The sequence below is a fragment of the Phascolarctos cinereus genome, unplaced genomic scaffold (genome assembly GCF_003287225.1).
Source record: "Phascolarctos cinereus isolate Bilbo 61053 unplaced genomic scaffold, phaCin_HiC Scaffold_1;HRSCAF=81, whole genome shotgun sequence".
NCBI lineage: Eukaryota > Metazoa > Chordata > Mammalia > Diprotodontia > Phascolarctidae > Phascolarctos > Phascolarctos cinereus.
In genome coordinates this window covers 283,782,901-283,808,385 of record NW_027555514.1, presented here as the reverse complement: position 1 = coordinate 283,808,385, position 25,485 = coordinate 283,782,901, and the positions used below count along the sequence as shown (strand labels likewise).

General features: G+C 42.7%; 1 protein-coding gene across 1 annotated transcript in view; it reads right to left on the bottom strand.

Annotated features, from left to right (window-relative positions):
* TNRC6B (trinucleotide repeat containing adaptor 6B) overlaps nt 1–25,485 on the bottom strand; it is a 225,325-nt gene that overhangs the window by 71,777 nt on the left and 128,063 nt on the right. The window contains 1 exon segment of the mRNA XM_078147524.1: nt 10,830–10,917. Coding sequence (XP_078003650.1) covers nt 10,830–10,917 — 88 coding nt within the window.

The following is a 25,485-nucleotide window of genomic DNA, read 5'->3' as shown; positions in this document are numbered from 1 at the left end:
GCAGCCTTGAGTCTCTCACCTGAGCTCCAGTCACATCACCAAATGCCTTTTGGACGTTTTGACCTGCATATCCCATAAGCATCGCGATTCAACATATCCCAAAGAAAACTCGCTTTCTTTTCCCCTTGAACTCTTCCCAACTTCCTTTAGGGCACCACCATCCTTTCAGGCCTGCAGGTTTTCCGCCTTGTTGTCACTGCTGACTTCTCTCTCTCATGCCACAAGGCTGAGCTGATGACAAATACTGTCATTCTGACCGTTCCAAGTCCTCTCACATACCATCCCTCCCCACTCACAGAGCTGTTGCCCTCATTCAGGCCTGTACCGCTACTCACCAGGACAGCTGCAATGGCCTTCTCTTCAGCATCACGACCTCGAGTCTCTCTGCCCTCTGCTCCATCCTCCACTCATCTGACAAGGGGACTATTCCAGTACGTTTGACCGTGTTGCCCCCTACTCAATGGGCTCCAGGGGAAAGAGGTCCCTTCCGGAGGACCTTTCCAGGCTCTTTACACTTCTCTTCCCTTCCACACATCCCTTCCAGGATCCAGCTGCACCGGCCTCCTGAGTGTTCCACAAACATGACACTCGCCTCCACCTCCTATCTCTGTGCCTTGCCCGTAACTCTCCCTCACACCTGGAAGGCCCGGCAGGCCCAGCCTTACCTGGGCTTCCTTCCCACACTCAGGCACTGCTTTCTGCAGGAGGCCTTTGCTGCCGACTTCTTCCCTGCACCCCTCCCCCCTGATGGTACTTTCTTTTCTTACATTGTTTCCCATCTACTCTCTCCAATTTATATGACTCCACTCACTCTTGACAGCTATTAAACTATAAGCTCCCTGAGGGGAAGACTGTTCTTGACTTTCTGTGTATCCTCAGTGCTTAGCACAGCTTCTTGCACAAGGCAAGCATTTAATCAATGTTTACTGACTGACTATCTGAACCTAATTCTGATATTAAGATGACAGCTTGATATAACAAAAGATGAGCCAACTAATCAATCACCCCTGACTAGGTACCAGGCAGCAGTCCTGGGGATGAGGAGGCAGAATCCATTCCTACCCTCAAGGAGCTCACATTCTAGGGGGAATGATAACAAGTAAATAACCAGGTTATCTTCAAAACACTGAGGGGCTGACGGGCCTTTCTCCTGGGTGCTCGCAGAGTCTCCCAGTTGGGCACAGACATGTGCTGGAGCACCCCAGCAGCAGGAATCTCAAACTCTCCACATCTAGACAGAGCTCGTCATCTTACACTCCAAACCCAAACTCTTCCAAAGTCCAATTTCTATCAAGGGCGCAATTATTCTTCCAGTCACCTGGATCTGCAACCTATGCCATCTTCAACTCCTTGTTCCCCCACATCCTATGTACTCAATCACTGCCAGATCTCATCCATTCTACTCCAAACACTTCTCATCTCCGGCCCCTTCTCTCCAGGTTCTCCTCATCTCTCACCCATATTGCTGCAATGGCTTCCAGTCTTCAAGCCTCAAGCCTCTCTGATCTTCCACACTGCAGCCGAATGGACAATTCTGACCAGGTCACTGCTCAGCTCAAGAAGCCCTGGTGATTTCCTGGTGCCTTTAGGACAGAATCAGACCCCTCTGCTTGGCATGGAGAGCCTTTCACAAGGTGACTGAAGCCCGAGGGCTGGTGTACATCTGCCACAGGGGCACATTGTTCTCTTTCACATGCTGTAGGCTCCCCATCGTTCTCCCTGCCATCCCCTCAACACACCAGCCCATACCTAGAACAACCTCTTGGAATCTCTTCCTTCCTTCAAAGTACAGGCCAAGGGCCTCCTCCTACACAAAGCCTACCATTTGTATGTCACTGTTTGTGAGTGTAGGTTGTTCGCCTCAATAGAAGGTAAGCTCTTTGAAAACAGCATGGTGCCACAGAGAGACTGCCAGCTCTGGAGAGGGGGTGGGGGGTTCCCACCTTCCATTTCACCTCTAAGGCTTACCACCTGTGTGCTTGTGGCCAAAACACTTCACCTGCCACCTCTCCAGACATGTCAAAGCCCTAGATTCATGATCCTGGCAACCCTAGGACCCAGCACAGAACCTGTCTAGCACACGGGAATAACAATACTTGTTTGCTGAATGAATCCTTCATCCAAGTTCCAATAAACAGACTTGCACAAAGGATTTTTCCCATGAGGACAAGCTGCAAGGGCTAGAGTCCTACTGTGGCCAGTGATATCTGACATGCTGCCAGACCATGGAAAAAACCGGAGGCTGCCAAAAAAACCTGTGTCACCAAGCTTAGTCACCCTATGTAAGTCTGATGTAAAAAAAACACGGGCACAGCATCACACGTACACACTCGCCAGCCTCGCCAGATCCTCAATGTGCCCTCCTGGGTCGTGAGCGATGCCATCCAAAGTGCAGCCACCAGGCAGCCTTTGGAAAGGGAGTGCCTCTTCCTCCTCCTCTGGGCCATGCACAGTGTGCTCACACACACCCTGCATTACAGCTGAAATGATTCTACTACACCGTTTTATAATTTAAATATGACAACCTGCTTTAGAAAGACTACTCTGGTCATCACAGTGAACTTTTTCTCCCTTAAAGTTCCTTTGCAGGGCAGTGGGGAGGGGAGCAAAAAAATACCACTTCCTTATGGATTTCAACATTTAGTAACAAGTAAAAACAACCAGGATTTCCCACAGGGAAAGGGGAATCTACATCCAAGAAGGGAGAACCCCAGCTCTGACAACACAGGACAGCCCCAGGCCTATCTAAAAGACCAAAACAAATTACAAAACCCTGCTGCTTGGGGGTCTGGAGCACAAGCCAACATCCAAGCAACTTTCGTGTCCTATGCTGGCCCCAAATGACCAGATCAGTCAGCGAGTCTCAGGATCCTCCAGCTGCAATGGGCCTCAGAAGTCACCTAGTCTGTGCTTCTTTTACTTTCAGGAGGGAAATGGAAGAGTGTTAAAGTAGGGAAGTGCCTTGTTTAAGGTCAGTCAACAAGTGAGACCTTGGACAAGTCACTCAACTTTTCTAGGCCTCACTTTCTTAAAAAGAAGGGGAAAATCCCTCCATGAAAACTTACTTGGAAAACACTGAGCCCTGAAAATAACTGGGAAGTGTCAAGGTTTCAAGGACAAAGTTTTACATTATTATTTTTAGAAACACTGCAGAGTAACCTCCCCTCGCCCTTCCCCCGCCCCACAAGTGGCAACAGCTCAGGGAGGTTTTGATCTCATTCTTCAGCACTTTAGGGGCGCAGGATGGGGGGAAGGAAGCGATGTGGCAGTGCACTACAGCATCAAGGGGGAACCCCCCCCACGAACAGATCGGGCAGAGGCAGGCCCTGGGGCTCCCCCTCTTCAGCCTGCAGCCTCCTCTTACCTGCCTGTCCCCCAGAGGTGGGGCCTTCTTTCCTCTGGCTCTGTGAATTCTCTGGGGCTCCCCATGTGTCCCTGGACTGTGCAGCTGTTTCCTCTCATTGCTCTTTTTATATATATCCTCATCAAGTCAAACCCAAGTTTACAGATGTCACATTTTTAAAAAAACTCTTTTCAGGACATTTTAACTTCTATCTTTTCAACTTTAAATTGTTCCGTTTTTCTGGTTAGTGCAGTGCTTCCACAAATGCCAGACTGGTTACTATGGATTCAATCCATCCAATGATTACTAAATACGGCTTGCCTTTCACACGGTGCAAAGTACAAAGTATAACAAGAAATCCATGGTGACGTCATTCTGTAGAGAGAAATGAAGCTCTCTGCCACGCTCCTGGTGCAGAGCCGCAACCCTCAGCCTGGCTTCTGCCAAACCTCCCGGGGCGGGGGGCCTTCAGGGGAGCCACACGCAGGAGGCTTAGTCCCCGTGTGACTGAGCCAGCCACACCGGGGACATGGGAGTCATCTTTTCACTCCTGGCCTGACCAAAGTGAGGCTGCCTGCCCTCTGCCCTATCCCTCAGCCTTAGGAGGACAATGGGCAGGAAGGAGAGGACCACAGCAACAAGGCTTCAAACAGCATCCCTGGAAGAAGGCGGCAGAGAGATGAAGCCAAGGATGTGTGCAAAAGTGGAATTTACAGGCAAAAAGGCCCCGGAGAAACAGAAATGTAAAGAAGTGACACCTTTGGAGGCCGTGTACCAGAACCCGCAGGCAGGCCCACGCTCAGTCTCTTTACTGTCATCTGGACACACTGCTAATATATTTGCTTACCTGGTTTCCTAGCTCACTGCAGCCGAAAAGAGAAGGAATGAGGGAAGGGAGTCTTAGTGCAGGCGAGCAGAAGGAAGAGGAGGAAACGGAAAAAGCCAAGCCCATGCAAGATCTCAAAAACGAGGCATCCTTCTGGGGCACTTGGACTTGGCATGGTCAATAAAAAGCCTTTGCTCTAGAAATGAAGTTTCTCAGGAGGAGGAGAACCCCAGCTGTCCAAGAAGAACAAAAGGCTAATTTCTGTCACAACTAGGACAGCGTGTAACGCATTTCATTCTGACCAAATAAGTTTCTCGGGGCAAAGTAGAACCGAAAAGCAGGCCTGCAGAGGCAGCCAGTGCTCTGCTTATACTGCAGCCAGCTTGCTTCCAACATCATGAGTAAAACAAGTTTGTCCCATTATTTTCAAAACTCCTCTGCTTGTCTTTATTTCCTACCAACTCTCCTTTGGTTGTCTTCCACATGTTAAAAAAAAAAAAAAGAAAAGAAAGAAAAGCTTTTTTAAAAAAAAAAAACACTTACTAGCTGTGTGACCCTGAGCAAGTAACTTAACCCCATTGCCTAGCCGCCCCCCCCCGAAAAATTTTTTAAATGGTCTTTGATGACTTGTCATAGTGGTTTATTTTAGTGAACCTACCTACCACAACTCCCCCACCTCTCCACTGAAATGAAGAAAAAATAAGACTGTGGTGTCAAATATACTGTCAAGAAAATGTGTTGTTCAGTTGTTTTTCCCATGACCCCATTTGGGGTTTTCTTGGCAAAGATACTGTAGTGGTTTGCCATTTCCTTCTCCACTCATTTTACAGCTAAGGAAACTGAGGCAAAGAGGTTAAGTCACTTGCCCAGAGTCATGCAGCTAATAAGTGACCAAGACTGGTTTGAACTCAGGTCTCTCTGACTCCGTGCTCTATCCATCACAACACCTAGCTGCCCCTTCAAGAAAATAAAACTCCCATTTTGGCAATATCCAAAAAATATCCATGTCTCATCTGGCACCTCGAGCATTTTTTTCATATGTCACTGAAATTCAATTTTAATTCCTTCCTTTCAGACCTACTCATTTATATCTTTTGACCATTTATCTATTGAGGAATGGCTTTTATTTTTATATGTTTGAATCAGTTCCTTAAATATCTCAGATTTAACATCTCTAGCAGAGAAATTTTCTGTAATTCTCCCCACCCCCAATTAACTGTTGCGCTTCTAATTTCAACTGAGTTTATTTTGGGTAAAACCTTTTCACTTTCATGTTTGTTTAGGAACTCCTCCCTATTCATAGATTGTGATATCTACTTCTTTGCTCTTCTAATTTGTTTATGATGTGACCTTTCACATCGGAGTCACGTAGTAATTTGGAACTTATCTTGGCATACGTGGTGAGGTGTCTGTCCACATCTACCTTCTGCCAGGCTGGTTTCTTTAGGTTTTTGCAGCAGTTTTTGTCACAGCATGAGACCTTGCCAAAGCAGTTGGGTCTTCAGGTTTATCAAACCTACATGTTTTGCTTCCGCAGATTGTGGGCCTCATCTTATCGTGTGTACTGCATAACTGCTTGATTCCTTGTCTAATCTCTACCCAGTGTTGACGACTGCTTTATGGTACTGTCTGAGACACGGTACTGCTGTAGCCCTTTTCCTCCCCACCTTTCTTCAAGAAATCTCTTGAGACTCTTGACATTTTGCTTCTCCAGATTAACATTATTGTTTCTCCTAGCTCTGTAATGTAATCCTTTGGTACCTTAATTGGTATGACACAGAATAAGTAAATAAACGACAGGTGAACTGGCACTTGTATTATATCGGCATGATTCAACCATCAGCAGCTAATATCTCACCACCTTTTTAAGTCTAAATTTATTTAAAGAGTGTTTTATAGTTATAGTCATATAGTTCCCTTGTGTGTGCCTTGGTAGACAGACTCCCAAATATTTTATCCATTCTGTAGTTATTCTGAACCTCTTTCTCCTTCTACTAGGTTTTGTTGGTGATAGACAGAAAGGTTAATTACCTATGTGGATTTATTTTATTTCTTGCCACTGTGCAGAAGTTATTGATTATTTCATTTAATTCTTAGTTGACTCTCTAGAGTTTTTAAAGTAGATATCAGCTAAAAGTGATACATTTGTTTCCTCTTTGCTTATGCTCATGAGAAGTTTCCTTTTCTCACCTTATTACTATAACTAACATTTGTAACATTCTATCAAATGATGGTTATGGTAACAGACATGGCTACTGGTCTACAGTTTTGTTTGATTTCTCCCTGGTTTAGGCATCAAAATCATACCAGTATCACAGAAAAAAGAACTGACTGGATTCCTTCTTTTCGTAATTTTTGCAAACTATTTCTATAACACTGGTATTAATTATTTCTTGAATGTCTGACAGAATTTGACTGTACATCCATACGGTTTTGCACTTTTCTCTATCAGAGTTACGGCTAATTCAGTTTATTTTTTCTGAGATGGGATGATTCAATTCTTTACTTCTTAGTCTGTTCATCTGAGGTTGAAGTCCATGGTATCTCAAGCCTCGGACCCTGCTGTCACTTTGCCTCATTTCTTTGGGTTCTGCTTTCACCTTTATCCTCTAGAACACGAGGCATCAAACACACCTGCCCCAAACAGATGAAAATGTAGTCGGGAAACAGTTAACAAAACAAATAAAAATACAATGAAACACAGATGATGTGACATTTAGAATTAAGTCAATACGCAGCCAGGGACCCTTTGATCCTGTTTCTGTTTGAGCTCGACAACACTTCTCCGCTGTCCTCCTGGAAAGAAATCACTTAACTGTCTCCGGTTATTTCTGTTTACAAAAATCCACAGCTATCCTTCTCTTTCTAGTTTTTCCTTCTAATAAAAGTCTACCAAAATGGGGTCATTTATTTCATTACTTCGGCTCTATCTGGCAGGCTTATTTATTTACCTCTCTCATATTTCTCTTGTTGGAGGTATCTGGAAGTTAAATAACTTGTTTGCAGTTTTCTTGTCTCTCTCTCTCTCTCTCTCTCTCTCTCTCTCTCTCTCTCTCAGTTCGAATACTTCTCTTTCACTGAATGTCCATCTTGTTCATTGATAATTAGGCTGGGTTTGCAAGGTCTATCACTTTGGGTTGCATCTTGAATTTTTCCACCCTTTTCTGTGGTAGGTCATAACAGGCACAGAAAAGTCTTCTTATTACAATTTCCTTTCCTTTCCAAACAATTAGTCGTTCATCATTGTGGCTGTGAAATTGAACCACTCTGTATTTTGGAGTCTGGAAGCACAGGCGTTCGCTCCTGCGCCCCCACGGTCTGTGGCCTTGCTGGAGGGATGCTTGGTTTTCTGTCTACAGAAGTCATGGGCAGGTTCCTTTCATTATTTCTGTCTTCAAGGCCCCCGTCCACCCCTCTGGCAGGCCTAGGACCTTCCAGTTCTCTCTGTGTCCAAGCCTAGAAATTACTGTTTTTTACTCACACAGAGGCCATGTTTTCTCTTCAGTCTTGGTGCTTTGGGCTCCTCTTCCAGGCCTCCTTCACTTCTCTGCATCCTGGTGCTCTCCATACGCTCTCTTTCACTTCCTGGGGGAGGCTGGCCATCGTGGATTCATGGTGTTCTAGTTTGCTAAGTATTTCCGCTGTCACTGTCCACCTCTCGATTTTTCTCTTAAGGTTCTCATTTGTCCCTTGAACCATTCTGGAGCGTCTCGCAGCAGTGTGGAGTGCTGCTGGGAATCTAAAGGATTCTAGGTTTCATCAGGCACTGGTTCAATTTCTTTTGTCTTGCAATATTTATTTAGACACACTTGCAATTATTTAGATAGTTTAAGTCTTCTATTATCTGCTCGTGCTGTAGGTTTTAAAGTGAATCCCCCCCTCCACCCCCGGGATCTTTGGCGGTTTGAATCTTTTGTCTATATTCTCCTGTGCCCACTTGCTGAATGGCAGGTTTGCCTATAAGGCTGAATCTCAAAGTCTCTGCTCCCTGCCACATCAGGGAACTGATTTTTTCCCACTGGCCTCAGTCCGCCCTCCAGCTGGATGTGGTCTCCTTTCCTTAAGCCCTGACGCAGTCCACGCGCTGGCGCTCTGCCCCACTTCCCTCTGTCATTTACTTCTTGGCCTGGGTCAGCTGCTGCTTCTTGTGGCCTCAGGGGAAGGTTTTCTGACACCGCCTTGGGGATCCTCGACTTAGGAGCCATCCTAGACTGAACACATTCCCCCTCCCTTCCAACATGGTCTTGCCCTCCTGTACTTCTCTCTTCTCTGCGAGTGGCTAGGCAGAATCGAGGTCTGGCGCCTGCTGCAGGAGAATGCTGGGGTAAGGGCAGGGGCGATGTGTGCCAGCAGAGAGTGCTGAGTGGGTCAGGAACCCTGCCGGGGCATGGAGGGAGGGACACTAGACGAGGGCGAGGCCTGAGTATTTCTCACTGTTATTTCATCAGGCTGTTTACCTTGTTGGACTTCTTGGTTTCTGAGCCTGTAAAGACAGCCACAACTGTCCTACCTCTGACACCTAATTCCTCTTTCAGATTATTTTTTAAAATTAATTTATTTTTAGTTTTCAACATTCACTTCCACAAGATTTTGAGTTCCAAATTTTCTCACCATCTCATCCCTCCCCCCACCCCAAGATGGCATGCATTCTGAATACCCCTAATCTGCCCTCCCTTCTACCTCTCCCCCTCTTCTCTTATCCCCTTCCCCTTCAATTTTCCTGTACAGCAGAATATATTTCTATACTCCATTTCCTGTCTCAGATTATTTTTTAAGAATTAGTGGGCTTTAGAGAAAATGTCGAGTACTACTATTCCTTCTCATTCTCCCATCTTGCTAGTAAGTTCTTCATAACAAATTTTAGTAAAATTTCTCACCAAAAATGGTCAAATAAAGTTTTGGCACATAAGCGGATGAGCTTAACTAAAACAGAAAACTGATGTGCTATTCTTCTCCAATGACGTGCACAAGTGAAGTAATGTAGCACATTCTGTTTACCTTTATGTTATAGCTCACCTCAGATGAATCCTGCCTCTGGACTTTTTGAAAAACTGCTAATAGTTTTGACCAACCAAGTTAACTTTCCCGTAACCCAGGAGGTTTTGCGACAATTAGCTCCCACTGGCAGATATACCCTTCAAATTTGTCCCCAGCTGCTGCCAAAATTCTTCAGATGGAAAATAAGAAACAAATGGTTTCTCTTCCAAAGGGGGAAGGAAACTGTCCCAAATCAATTCTGCTCCCTCAGAGTGTTTCTAGAACTAATCAAGGAATAAACAGAAGCCCTAGCAGAAGGAAGGTGAGTCTAAGTGAACAAGTTCTAGATGCTAGAGATGGCGGATGCTCACAAGAACACAGGAACAACTCATCCTTCTAGAGGACTCTAAAACAGGCAAAGCAAATTCCTAGTTCCTGTGACAGCAGTGGAAATAATTCTGTTGTTGTTCAGTCATTTTTCAGTTGTGCCTGACTCTCTGTGACTTCATTTGGGGTTTTCTTGGCAGAGACACTGGAGTGGTTTGCCATTTCCTTCTCTAGCTCATTTTACAGATGAGGAAACTGAGGCAAACAGGGTGAAGCGATTTGCCCAGGGTCACACAGCCAGGAAGTGTGTGAGGGCTGATTTTGAACCCGGATCTTTCTGACTCTAGGCCTGCAGCTCTATCCGTTGCCCCACCCGGCTGCCCAGCAGAAATACTACTATTGTCCAAACAGAGATCCAAGAGGACTAATCACTGTTATAACGACAGCTGTAAGGATTTGTGTAGTTTTTTTCAAGGTTTACAAAGGTTCTTCCATATATGATCTCATTAACCCTAAGGAGACAGTCAGGGCTAGGGAAGCTTACCAGAACCTACCACACATCACACAAACGGCCAACAGCTCTGCCCCCGAGCATCAAAGCCCAAAGTCTCCCCCTCTCAGGACACACACCTGGCTCTTCTTTCTAACATCGCTCCTCCTTCCTCACTCACGTCTCTCAAAAACAGCTGACATTTGCCAGCACATCTCAGACATCAGCTTTCCCTCCAAAGTCCACCTCTGGATGTTGAAGATCCCTATGACCTCATTCCATGGGTGGGGTAGTGACACCACAAGAGGGGCTCGTCACAGGGAGTGCCACCCACCAGGTGAGGGCACAGGAGGGATACCTACTTCTCAGACGCATCGCTGGAGTAGGCCTGTGGCGATACCTGACGCCTTACGAGTTACAAAAGGGGGGAGAGGGGATGTAGATGGTTTTCTAAATACAGAAATGCCTGGTCTATTTGGGGAAGCCACTAACTTGTTTCTTTTAGTACAGTAACCGCTCTCCTGGAGAACATGAATTTTGGGCATTAAGGTCTCTTAAAACTACTTCATGACAAGCAGACAAATACAAAACCTGAAGAAAAGGAATGCCTCAGAGATGCCCCCGCCGCTGGGAGTTAAACGCGGGAGGACAATGGTAATCAGTTTGGATCCTGAATGGCCCCACTACTAGACTCGAATCTCACACGGGCGGACAATTAAACCATATGTGGCCTCACAACTTCGTGGGAGGGACTTCTCAGTCGCAGAACAATGTTACTACTGGAGAGCAATGCTGGTCCAAGAAGCCACATGCAGCTTTACACAGGACTCCCATTACAAGGTAAAAATCTGACTTGTTTGACGTACCTTCTGAGCAGCTTCTTTCTTCTTTTTATCCTCTTTCTTCCTTTTCTTGTCTTCCATTAACTGTTCTTCCCTTTCTTGCTCCTTCTCTCTGTCAAAATAAAACAGTATTTCCCATGAGCAATCCCCAAAGACCCGTCGTCCGTGCTCTCACATCGCTGAGTTCAGGCCAGCCAATCCGGGCCTGAAGAGAAGCCTGGCATCTCGAGCGCCACTGCGAACAAGCAGAGAGAGAGGCCTCCCTTTTCCTCCCTTTTGGTTCTGCTCTGGATACCTCAGGGAGCTAACCCCTGGGGCGTAAGAGAACACTGTGGGAGGCGCGGCATTCTTGTTGCTGCTGCTGTTCACAGTCCTGGCCCCGCAGTGATTTGTGACAACTGTAAGCACTATTTCACCTCAACTAAGATGATAAAACACATAAATGAATCATTTCATTGTCTTGGGCATATTAATACAATGGCAAGACAAAAATGAGATTTAAAAGTATGGTATGAAAAGAATGCATTAATTTTAAGTTATTTACCCAAAACAATTCAAAAAAGGTGGTTTGATTTTTACAAATTGCAAATGAAAGAAGACCCCACATGAACGTACAAGCAGATCTTTGCAATCCACATGCTGTTACTTCCAAACGATGCCGAATGCCTGGTATATTAAGTCATTTGTTGTATACTTGGAACTATTATTTTGTCTGTTTTCCAAGTACTGAAAGAAATTAATATCATATATATTTTAACTGAGCACAAAAGTAGTCTTTATTATAATCTTTCTAGGTATATTTCTGAAGTTATATATCATGTATCATTTGAGAAGATAATTTTTACATCGATGCATGGATGAGTTAAAACTTTCAGCTCTTTATATGCCTTCAAATGTGAATGAAGACCAAGCTTTAGGATTCAAAGAAAAAGGGGAAAAAAAAAGACCTTAATGCTGCCTCAGCCTAAATTCCTTACTTTAGGGGCAAAGATGGAGGCCAAACACAACATCGTCTAGGTGGTAAATCACGAATACAGGAAGGATTAAACTTGTGGCCGTCTGACTCTGGATCAAGTCCATGCTTACCAAGAGATACAATGAAGTTTTTAATAGATTTTTATTGTTTTTTTTTGTTTTTATTTTGCCTAGATTTCACCTTGTATATCGCCCCTTGACAGAGAGCTGTCTTTCCTAACAAAGACTTTAAAAAAAAAAAGGCAAAGAGGACGAGAAAACATAACTTTGTAAAACCAATATATTGGGCGGAGGGTGACAGAAACTGTCTGCAATATTCCATATTTGTGGGCCCCCACCTCTGCAGAGGTGTGAGGAGAGGAGACGTTTCCTAGCTCTTCTTCGGGTTGAGCTTTCTTTATAATTTTGCCACATTTAGCTTTAGTTGTTTAGTTGTTTTATAACCCTAAATTCTTTCTAGTTACATTGCTGCAGTCATTCTGTGAGCCGGCTTCCTGGCTTTGTTTGCATCATATACTGAAATGGTTTGTGTAAATCTTTCCACCAGAGCATAAGTCATTTTCTTGTACATTAATGTATTACAATTCATTCAGCTATTCTTCGATCAATGGGCATCTACCTGTTTCTAGTTCTTGGCCACCACAAAAAAAAGTGCTGCTGTAAATATTCTGGTGTATATGGGACCTCACTTTCTATCACTGACCTCCTTGAAGGTTATATGCCTAGTAGTGCAATCTGAGTATGTATTCGGTTCCTCTGTGGAATTCCAAAGTGCTATTCAGAACCATCACACAAATTCACAGCTCCACCAACAATGCATAAGTGTGCTTGTCGCACAACTCCTCTAGCACCGATTAGTCGGTCTTTTGTCATCTCTGCCAACTTACTAGGCATGAAGTGAAGCCTTAGCGTTATCCTGAACTGTCTTTCTCTTATGGCTACTGATGAGGTGGAGCCTTCCATATGGTTTTTAACAGTTTACAATTCTTCTTTTCAGAACTATCTGTTCTTTTGACCATGGATCTGCCACGGAACGGCTTTGGATAAACAGCTTTTAAAACAGCAGTCTGACAAGACAATCACCACCACAACACGGAAAGAAAACAACTACGGAATCCAAAATATATCCTAGTGGGTCTGAGTATTCCTGTGATTGATAAGATTTGGAATTCAAAGTGGCCAGAGAAGTGCCTGAATTCAAATCGCCTCTTTCTACACAAGAGGGAACCAGGACCAAAGAAAGGACGGCTTGTTCCAAGTCACCGAGGCAGCAGATGCAGGCCCAAATGCAGTCCAGTCTCTCAAATCGCAATGTGGTTTCTCTGTGCACAATTCCAAACTGCTATTCGTTTGGGTGAAAAATGAATCCATGTCCACGACAAGATTTTCCAGGCTCAAGAACAGGCAGCAGCACTGAAAGGTGGTTTACAAGCACATTCTTAGGAGAATGACTGAGGTGGAGGGGACGTCAGAGATCATCAGTTCACCTCCCTCCTTCTCCAGAGAAGGAAGCCGGGCAAGTTAAGTGGCTTGCCCCAAGAATGACAAGTGGCAGCTTGTTCTCAGCCTGCAAAGTCCTGGCTTAATAACCACTGCACCAGCTGCTCACGCTCCCTAGTGTTATCCAAAGGCCCTTCATCACCAGAAAGAGGCCTCAGACAGGCCATCTAGCCCAGCCCTTTGCCGAAGGATGTCTTACACGACGAATCCTCTCCTGGTCATCGACCGGCGCTTCTTAAACTGTGGGCTGAGACCCCATGGGGTCACGTTTAAGAAGTGCTGAAAAGGTCGCGAGCAGAAAAAGTGTAAGAAGCCCTGATCTAAGCCACCTGCTTGAAGACCTTCTTCCCCTAATCCCTGCTGGGATGACTCTTATCACGAGGCTTTTCCCTCTCCTATGAAGCCCAAATACCCTCCTTTAAAATGCCCCAATATCCTAGCAGTTCTACACACTAGGGCCAAGAGCAGCAAGTTCCCAAGCCAGCCCCTCAAATGTGTGGCAGCTGGTGAGCCACCCTCAGTGGATCTTCTCGTGGCACAGTGCAGAGGCATTTCACACTCCTCTAGCCCTCGTCAGCTTAACAACGTATGTTCTGAGATTCGGTGGCCAGGATGCAACTCAATAATCCAGATGTCGCAGGAACAGGGCAGATGACAAACGATTAATAAATAACCAACTCCTGGGGAGATCCCTGGCCTTTCCCAAAATTGTACCCTTGGGGCAGCTAGGTGGCGCAGTGGATGGAGCACCGGCCCTGGATTCAGGAGGACCTGGGTTCAAATCCGGCCGCAGACACAAAACACTTACTAGCTGCGTGACCCTGGGAAAGTCACTTAACCCCATTGCCTAGCCCCTCCCAAAAAAAAAACCAAACAAAAACAAAAAAACCAAAATTGTACCCTACCTAGACTACTATCATGTCTAGGGGGAGCTGTTGCCCCACTTAGCTAGAACTTAATTCTACAAAGCTTCAAATTCTTACAAAGAATGTAATTTAAGGCGAATTCTGGCCCACTGTGTTCCGCTCAGGCCAGTGTGGGCAGGGGGGTAGCTCCCTCGTTCACACCGCCTAAGGCTAGAGGGGATGTGGAAGTAAATAACATGATCAAAGTCACGTACATCCCTCAGCCCCTCCTTAGAATAGTCACTCTCATTACTTGTTAACCCATCAGAGTGGCCTGCCACCCACTCTTCCAAGGGCGTTTATGCAATGAGTGGGTTCCATGAGGGGTCTTTGGCATTTGAAAGTGTTACTGACCCCTTTTATTAATTATATGCCGGCACGATTACTAGAATAATTAATTATACAGAAACTATGTCTCTCAAACTTTTTATATGTCAAATATCACTTCCCCAGTCATGGGCATCAACTATTTCAGATCAAAGACGGAATCAGATTTTTAAAAATTGTCTTTTAATAAAACACTCTAGAATTCTGCCAGGAACCAAAGTCAAGCCGGCTGTTGCACAGTTTATAGTCGGTGGACCCAGAGGAACCTTACGGGAGATGGAGGCCTGCTGGTTCATTTTACAGAGAGGACACTAAGGCTCAGAGCCACTTGCCTGCCATTTTCTGCCTTTACAGACCGTTCCCTTTCTTTCCCTTACAGGATTCTGAAAGATCACGCGGCTCTCGGGCTCAGCAATCTGAGCCACCAGCACCTCGAGGCGACCTAAAGCATAAGGTGCTGGTCAGACCCTCTTGCCTGCTGCCCTGGGACTGCATTCCACGTTCACAGCAATCCTGGGTTAAAGCTGCCAGCCTCAGCAGGAAGACTCTGGGCCTCGGCTTTCTCATCTGGAAGGGAGCTACCTGGCAGGACTGGCTCTCTGAGATCCCTTACGGTTAATTAACCCTTTAGGATTCTACACTCTCTAGGCATGAACACAGAAGGCAAACATTAAGTTCCCTGAAATGGATCTGACAAATTTGCAGCTCTATTTCCTGGATAGGCTATAGGACAGATCACAGAATGAAATCCTGCTGGTTAAAATGTACATGTGGTACACTAGGTGGAATGATGGATATAGTGCTGGCCTCGGAGTCAGTGAGACTCGAGTTCCAATCTAGCTTTGACATTCACTCACTAGCACATGACCAAGGGTAAGTGACCCTGTTTCCTTACCTGTAAAATGAGAATATCAACACCATGTCCTTATCTCACAGGACTGCTGTGGCGGTCAAACTAATCACAGACACAAGGAATTAGGGTCATGAGTGAGCTGCAAACCGCACAGCACTACAGAAATGTTACGTGTTATCTCACAGATAACCTTATTACATACCCATTTTATATCACACACATATAATGTATAAAAGAAAGTCCAAAAGTCTTAGTGCAGTTTTATACTTTAATAACTTATGAAAATGGGCTCACTCAAAAAGCTGATGGCTGGCACTCAAAGGCAGAGGGTCTGCCCGGATGCTTCCCCTTGGGGCCGCCATCTCACAAACCTGGGCACCAAGGGCCTCCCCCCTCCAGCCTGCACTCCCAACTGAGGGGCCGGGCCCTTCCCCCTTCTCCCCACTTGTTGCTACTTGCTGTAACATCTTTGTGAAACTGCCTCTTCAGAGTCAAACAAAGATCAATGTGCTTCTGTTACAATCAGCAAATATTTCCTGTTTCAATATTTTGTAAACTTTAAGGGCATTAAGACTTCAGAGAACGCATTCTGAAACAACAATGGTCCTTTTCTTCACTAAGCATTCTTCTTGATAATAAAGAAAACAAGAGGCAAAACCCTAAATTCATGTTCCCTCCAACAGATTTATTTCCAAAGCCTTCCAGGAGACAAGTGTGCCTTATCTCCCGCCCAGGCCACCCCAGCTTTGACGATGTGTTCTTATTGGTTTTCTGTAATCTTAGGAAATCAGATCTCCCCTACAGAAAGTGCCAGGTAGCTAGGGTGAGCCTTCTACATCACAAACTGTACATGTGGCTGGAAAAGTAAATGATTTTTTCTTCAGTGGATCTCTCTAACCTCTCTACCTGTCCAATGAAGTTTTACTCTGATCCCACATCCTCATGTTAAGATGACCCTGGCTTCCCAAAGGCTAGGCCAGCAACCGCTGGAAGACGGCAGCAAGCTCCAACAGCTGTGAGTAGGGGCCCACTAGGACCCTGAGAGGAGGTCTGACTTTCATCTGCAGGCCGTCAGCCAAGGTTGGGGGGTGGAGAAAGGTTTACCTAGAGTGGCTGTGGTGATGGAATCATTCTGAGATTGCACCAACTCTCCAAGACTACAGATAGCAGAGCTGTAATGAGCTGTATCCGTACGGGCGAACTCACACCAATTAAATCAAGGGTCCTCTAAAAGCGTCCTGATGTAAAACCCACCATTTCAGTCCAAGTATTCTTTGATTCTGTCATCAAAGATCATCTCATCTATCTATCATTTTAAGGTGTCTATAACTTTTCTTTCCTTATGAGGACCTGTGAAGTAAGTAGCACAAGTCTCATTATTTCCACTTCAGAGAGGAAACTGAGGCTATGAGAGAAATGAGTGACTTGCCTATGGTCACACAACTTGCAAGCTGCTGAGCTGTGAAGCTTGATTCCAAGTCCAACCCCACTTTCTGGGATTCTATGCTGACTCTTATTCATAAAATGATGTGTCTCAACACTGGAAAAGAAAACTACTACTGTATTAGGGAAGCTAGGCAGGGCAGTGCATATAGAGTGCTAGGCCTAGAGTTGGGAAGACCTAAGCTGGAATCTAGCCTCAAATATTTACTAGCTGTGTGACCCAGGGCAAGTCACTTAATTTCTGTCTGCCTCAGTTTCCTCAAACTGTAAAATGGGGATGATAATAGCAAGTACCTGCCAGGTTTGCTGTGAGGATCAAATGAAATATCTGTAAAGCACTTGCCATAGCACCTGGCACATAGCAGACACCAAATAAATGCTTGTCTCCTTCCTCCTTTCCCCCTCCCCCCCCATTTTCTTCTCCTCCTACCCTTGGCCTCCATAACAGCAGGAGCCTGGAGATGTCTATGGAGTCTGTAAGTCAACAACCATTTGTTAGGTGCCTATTATGTGTCAGCCACTAGGGACACAAAGACAAAGGCGTAAAACAATCCTCACTCTCAAAAAGCTTATACTCTGAACAAGGGGGAGAATATGGGGCTACAGCATATAGAGAATACACAGAGAATAAATGCAAAAGACAACTAAACAGTTCCAAGGCAGCAAGGCGGGGAAGATGAAGAAAGGCTTCCTGCAGAAGACCCAGCTGTTTTACCTGGGCCTTCAAAGAAGAGAGGCGGAGATGAGGAGAGAGGGCATTCTGCACATGGAGGTCAAGCAGTGCACGACCCTAGCACGAAGAGAGAGGGGATTTTAGCTGAGACTTCAAGAAGCCTGGAGGCAGAGCATTTCACGGAAGGAGGAAGAGCCACTGAAAACGTATGGGATAGAGAGCGGGAGCCCTGATGTGGGGACCAATGCGGCAGCCAGAGTCACTGGGCTGGAGAATACTCGGAGGAGGGCAAGGACCCAGCTTCTGAAGGTGGAATGGACAGCAGATATTGGAAGGTTAGTCCTGAATAACCTGCTGGGACTTAAATTATTTTGCATTTGTAAAATATGAGAATACTGGATTATGGGTTCCCAAAGTGGGTCCCAAAGTGCCTGGGGGGTGCTGGAATGATCCAGGGGGGCACAGTAGTTTGAAATGATGCAAATTTAAAAAAACAAAACAAAACATTAAAGGGTTAAGGAAAGTAGATTTGCAGGGGGGGGCATTGAGTACTTTTTTTCTAAAGGGGAGGGTAGGCCAAATAAGTCTGGGAACCTCTGGACTAGATGATTTCATAATATCACAGGATTTAAAGCTCAAAGTGAAACTTATGAGAATTGGGAATAAAACTAAATTCTGGACCAACACCACAAATAAGGCCACTTAAATAATGAATAGTGCTATACATACTTGTTTTGGGTAAAAATGACAAAAGCAATATACCGACTAAAGAATGAAACAAGGCGCTGAAAGTACCCAATTAGAATATTTAAAATTAGTGTGTACAAAATAGAAAGTACACTGTGATATACATCCATTTAAGCAGGGAAAATAAATTGCAGAGTATTCAAAAGACCTATTTTAGATCTGGTGTTGCTTAACACATTTATTCCTTTTGTGGATCTGAATGCGGGAATCAAACAAGATGCTGACATACTTTGCAAATGACATAAAATTAGTAAGCAATACAAAATGCCACTGGGGCACAAAAGTCATTCAAAGATTCGAGCAGCACGAAATACAGGCAAGTAAAAATACTCCTACTTAAATTACCAAATGGAAGCAAAAAGAATCTAGTAACAGAAGCAAAGGATAAAAATTCAGACAGATGAGGTGAGGAAAATCTGGAAGGCAATAAACCAGTTGATTCGTAAGATAACAGTCCTGCAGACAAAAGCACCAAATTAATTACACCAAGTTTTTTCCCCCCTGTAGTAAGCGGCCCACCCATCAGACGACTCATCAACATTCTTCACAATCAGTCACACCCAACTAGTTACAGACAAGCAATTATCTGAAAAAATAAAGCGATCCGACTACTACACAGACAGTTTTTTCTACATCCTCTTGAATAGCATCCCTGCCTCCTCAAAGAACTAGAACTCAAAACATGTAAAAGCTATTTATTTCCCTATTTAGCTTGACTTTTACAAACCACAAATCTGCACTATAATAGGAAAATAGTTATGAACCTTTTCCCAGTTTGTCCTGAAGGGATATTTCCCCTAGTTTGCTTCATTAGTCTATTTCCTAAGTAAACAGTACTATAAAGGACTGACTGACAGGCAGTGAGCCCCAATCCACCAATCTGGGCTATCCAGATGTGCATGCTCCTTCTAATGATGCCTGTTAGAACCCATCCCCCATGCCAACATTATGTCCTGTCATAAATCCGCTACAGGAAGTCTTACACATTTTAACATACAGATTTTATTTTTCATGAATGCTCCAGTAAGAGATTGTTGTTACAAGGGCGCTTATCTTTTATGAAGCAAATTAAAGAATCATTTCTCATGGAAGCACATTAAAAATGTCTTTTTTGCTTCCAGGTTAATGACACTTCTCTGACTCCGAAAGCACTTTCCAGACATGCTCCCACTTTCCTTAGAGGAAGGATAACAGGGCTTTGTGAAGGAAAATAATTCAGGGTAGATAACTAAACTTTCTGGGATGGTTTCAGAGAAAACTTGGAAGACTTATATGAATTGGTACAGAACAGAGTAAACAAAACCAGGAGTAAAATTTACATAGTAACAATATCATAAAGACAGACAACTCTGAAACACTTAAGAAATCTGATTAACACAACGATGAACCACAATTCCAAAGGATCCACGAATAATCATAACAATGATAACACGCATATAGACAGCTAAATAAAGTACTTCACGGTTTGCAAGGGACTGTACAAATATCTTTCATCCTTAAAACAATTCTGAGAGTTAAGTGCTATTACCCCATTTTACAGATGAAGAAACTGAAGCTGACAGAGGTTAAGTGACTTGTCCAGAGTCACCCAGCTACTAAAGGGTACGAGGCCAAATTTTAATTCAGATCTTCCTGACTCCAGGTCCAATGCTCCATCCAATGTGCCACTGAGTTGCCTAGGTGAAACATGATACTCACTTCTAAATAAGAGGTGATAAGCTCAAGGTACACAAGGAGGGGTGTGTGGGAGTGTGGGGTTGTGTACATGGCCAATGCAGGAATCTGTTTTGCTTGACCATGAATATTTGTAATAAGGACTCTCTCTCTCTCTCTCTCTCTCTCTCTCTCTCTCTCTCTCTCTCTCTCCCTCTTTCCCAAAAGGAGAAAGGAAGAGAAGAGGAGAACTGAGATGAAAGGGAAAGAAAATAGATGTTAACTAAAAAAAATTAGTTTTTAAAAATGATATTCCTTTTCTCATCCCCTTAAGTGATTAGACTATTGACTTATCTAAAGACAGTCTCATTCTCCTACAGGATGGCATCATGACCCACCCTACTCCATTCATAAAAGATTGAGATATTGACATTGCATCAGTGCTACAGTACTTAAGATCTAGAATTGCTGTTCTAAGTAAGCAGAAGATGCTATTAAAAGACAGACTACCTCTTTGGTTTATGTAATACCAGAAACTTGATAACCATGCATAAAGCAAAGGAAATTCATGCTAACTGGCCATCACCTGAGAAATGGTTAGATGAATAAGCCAATTTCAAAGTGAAGTAATCCCTTCAGCAAGAAGGACTGTCTGTCCCTGCAACCACTTAACACCAACTTGTGTATTAACTAAAATTTATTTCAAAATTGCCATTGAAGAGCTCAGTGCTGAAATAAATTTGTTAGGTGATCTTAAGGCATCGTTTACAAAATATAAATACAGGCAGGCAAACTGGATTATCCCAGTCTTTATCTCATAGGGCGGCACGGACTACAGTCCTCCAACACTTGCTGGCCATATGACCTCAATCATATCTCACTGCCCCAAGAAACTCAGCAAGACTACAGACTGTGACACGCCTGTCTGTGTTAGGGAGTTTCTTCACCTGGAGCTCTGAACTTAATGAAACTGACATACTGAGCACAGAACAGAGACCCCTTCCGGAAAGTAAACCAAAGCTGACGACATCAGGAATGCAGTGAAATCCAAAACGTGGGCTTCACATTAAGTTACCAGGCTCCTTTTTCAACAAGTTAATTCAAACTGTATCACCACAAAGACATTAAGGTTTAAAAAAAGCAGATAATTTTGGTCTGCAAAAATCTGATGGGAAAGAATATTTAGGAGTAATTAATATTTCAGATTAAAAATAACTGAAAACTAAATAACTTGATCCCAAGCAAATCCCACCTTACTCCCTAAATAATTTAGACCCAAAGAAGTGGATCAAAGATCAAATTACAGAAACAACCAATAATTTCATTAAAAATAATGACAGTTATGAGACAATATACCAAAATTTTGAATTGCAGTCAAAGAGACACTTAAGTGAAAATTTATATCTTCAAATGTTTTTATCGACAAAAGCAAATCAATGAACTGGACATGCAACTTAAAAATCAACACATTAAAATCCCCTCAAAATAGAAATCCTGCAAATCAAAGGAGAGATGAACAAAACTGAATGTAAAAACATCACTAAGCCAATAAATAAAAGAATGGTTTGGGGGGAAAAAACCCCAATAAAATAGATAAGCCATTGGCTGATTTGATAGAAAGAAAATCAAATTACCAGTATAAAAATAATGAAAAAAGTGAACTGACAACGCATGAAAAAGAAATGAAAGCAATCAGTAGGAGCTATTTTGCCCAACTATATGCCTAAAAGAAAAACAATCTAAACGAAATGCATGAATAATTGTAATACAAACTGCCCAGATTAAGAGAACAGGAAATAAAATACTCTTGACTTTATTTTAGAAAAAGAAATAGAATAAGCCCTAAATGAACTCCCAAATGAAAAAAACCCAAGGACCAGATGGCTTTACAACTGTATTCTACCAAACATTTAGAGAACAATTAATTTTAATACTACATAAACTGTTTGAAAAAATAGGAAAAAGGGAATCCTACCAAATTCCTTCTATGGCACAAATATGGTTTTGATCCCTAAAGTAAGGAGAGTCAAAATAGAGAAAGAAAACCATAGACCAATTTCCTTAAAATATTGATGCGAAAACTTCTAAGTAGAACATTAGCAAGGAGACCACAGCAATATCACAAAGATCACACTCCATGAACAAACTGGATTTATACCCAGAATGCAGGCCTGGTTCAAAATTAAGAAAACCATAATTATATGTAAGGATAATTAGCCATACGAAACTATAATTATATATGGGTAATGAACCATATCAATTAAAAAAAAACAACAAAAATATTATTATTTTAACAGAAAAAATTTTGGACAAAATACAATATCCATTTCTGTTAAAACAAATGCAAAACACTAGAAAGCAGAGTAATAGAGCTTTCCTTAAAATGACAAGTAGTATCTATCCAAAACCAAGCACAAGGATTACCTGTGATGCCTTTCCAGTATGATCAGGAGTAAAGCAAGGCTATCCATTATCACCATTATTATTCAACACCATGCTAGAAATGCTAGCTATAGCAATAAGAATAAACAAAAACAGAAATTGAAGGAATAAGCCCAGACAATGAAGAAACAAAATGATCACTTTTTGCAGGTGATATAACTTCTCTAGAGAACCCTAGAGAGTCAACTAAAACACTAATTTAGACACTTAACAACTTCAGCAAAGCTCCAAGATATATAAAATAAATCCAGACAAATGATCAGCATGTTACCAATAGCACTCAGCAAGAATAGAGAGAAAGAGAAATTCCATTTCAAATAACTACAGACAGTATAAAATACTGTCAGGACACATACAGAAACTATATGAACCCAAATACAAATACTCTTCACACAGATACAGATCCAAATAAGTGGGAAAATATTAGTTGTCCATGGGTAGGCCGAGCCAACATAATAAAAATGCAATGTTACATAAATTAATTTATTCAGTGCCATAGCAATCAAACTACCAAAGAAATCCCTTTATAGAGCTAGAAAAATTAATGACAAAATTCATCTGAAGGCCAAGAATATCAAGAGAATTGTTTAAAAAAAAAGGCAAAAGAAGGGAGACTAGCAGTACAAGATCTCAAATTCTATTACAAAGTGGTAATCATTGAAACAATTTGGTAATGGATGAGAATTATACTGGTAGATTAATGAAACAGATTAGGTACACAATACACAGAAGCAAATGAGCACAGTATGCCAGTGTTTGATGAACTCAAAAAGCTTCCAGCTATTGAGGCAAGAACTCACAATTTGATAAAAACTACTGGAAAAACTGGAAAGCAGGCTGTCAGAAAGTAGGCATAGATCAACATCTCCCATCATATACCAAGATAAGTTTAAAATGGGTATATGATTTAGACCTAAAGGGTGACATCAGAAGCAAATTAGTAGAATATGGAAGAAATTACCTGTCAGATCTATGGGTAGAAGAAGAGTTTTATGACCAAGCAACAGACAGAGAGATTCATGGGAAGTAAAATGAATAATTCTGATCACATAAAATTAAAAAGTTTCTGCACAAACAAAAGCAATGCGGCCGAAATTCGGGGGGGGGGAAGTAGGTAAATTAGGGGAAAATTGTGCACCACATTTCTCTGATAAAATCTAATTTCTCAAAAATATAGGGAACTGAACCCAATTTAGGAGAATCAGCGTCATCCTCCAGTTGATAAATGGCCAAGAGATATATATGGATGAGAGGCATTCGGAGGAAGAAATCAAAACTAACAATTATCACACGCAAAAAAAATCCCCGAAATCATTAATAACTAGAGAAATGCAAATTAAAAACAGCTCTGAAGTACCATCTTGTAACCATAAGATTGGCCAACATGAAGAAGAAGGAAAATGACAAATGTGGGTGGGGATGTGGGGAAAATAGAGACACTAACTGGTGGAGCTGTGAACAGGTCCAACCATTCTGGAGAATACTTTTGGAACTATGCCCCAAAAGCCATGAAATTGTACCTGCTCTTGGATCTCAGCAAGACCCCAAAGAGATCAAAGAAAGAAGAAAAGGATGCATATATACAAAAATATTTATAGCAGCTCTTTTTGTGATGGTAAGAAATTGGTAAGTAAGGTGATTCCCATTAGATGAGGAATGGTGAACAAGCTGGATTATATGAACATGTGCTATAAGAAATGATGAGGGTTAAGGGGCAGCTAGGTGGTGCAGTAGATAGAGCACCACCCCTGGAGTCAGGAGGACCTCAGCTCAAATCCGGTCTTAGACTAGACACTTGACCCTCACTAGTTTTGACTGTAGGCAAGTCACTTAACCCCAATTGCCTTGCCAAATTAATTAAATACATAAAAATAAAAGAAATAATGAAGGCGATGGGTTTCAGAAAATTTGAAGATTTGATGCAGAGGGAAGGGAGTAGAACCAGTAGAACACTGGGTATAGTAACAAAAATATTGTAACAATAATCAACTTAAAAGACTTTAGCAACTGGTCAATACAATGACTAACTACAATTCCAGAGAACTAACGATGAAACATGCTACCCACCTCTAGACAAAAGGCAAGCACAGTTTCTTTTCTTTTTCTTTTTTGAGGGGAGGGGAGCATAGCTAATGTGGGAATTTGTTCTGTAGGACTACATATATTTGTAATGACTTTTGTTTTTCTTGCCTTCTCAAAGGGGTAGGGAAGAGAGAATTCAAAACTGAAAATAAAAGAAAAATTGAATTAAAAATATTTCATAATCCTCTAAGTTATTCTACTACTGCATCTTCCTTTTAAAAATGGTATTTAGAAAGGGTATCAACTATAGCTTGATAAGACTTTTTCAATGTACAGATCAATTTTGCTGATTTCTTCTTTTTTTCCTCTTTAAACATATGTAACATGGGATAGCTGTCTTAGAAGGGAAAAGAAAAGGGATACTGGGAAAATTTGAGTGATGTTTAAAAAAAATCATAAAAACAGATTTAAAAAAATCATGAGAGAACCCTCCCCCATTCCTTTGCAGGGGTTGGGGGTAATGTATAGGAGAACACTGATTATAGTCAATTTTAAAAAATAGATTGATCAGTTTTACTTTTCCCCCCTCTTCCTAGTTCCCCCCCCCTTTTATTTTTAAATTTGTTATATGGGATAAGAGGGAGGCCCTGGGAGATGAAGGACAAAGGGGGAAATGTAGGCTGCACAAAATAAGAAATCCACATAAATTTATCTGTTAAAAACCCTACCACCTCTCCAGCCTCACTTTATGGTCATTCTCCCTTATGCCCTAGCATTCCTGAGCTCACATGCCATCTCCCCATCAACTTCTGGAATTGCCTGAAATGAATGCTTTCATCTCTTCCATCCCACGATTCGGTGAGAAGCCACCTTCCTCCATGGAATGTTCCTGGATTTTACCCCTCCCCTAGCCATATATCCATGCTTTCTCTACTTTGGCTCCCTTCACCTCATTAAAATTTTCCTGCCCTCCTGGGCCCCCAGTTCTCCTGAAGAGCAGGGATCATTTTTAAACTTCCGCCCCCAGCACCTAGTATAGTACTGTGCATGGAGAAGGTGTTTAATGAAAGGCTATTGGGTCAATCTGGTCTAAAAGGCCTAGGAAGTCCAATCTATTATGGCGACACTAGGCGTTACCTT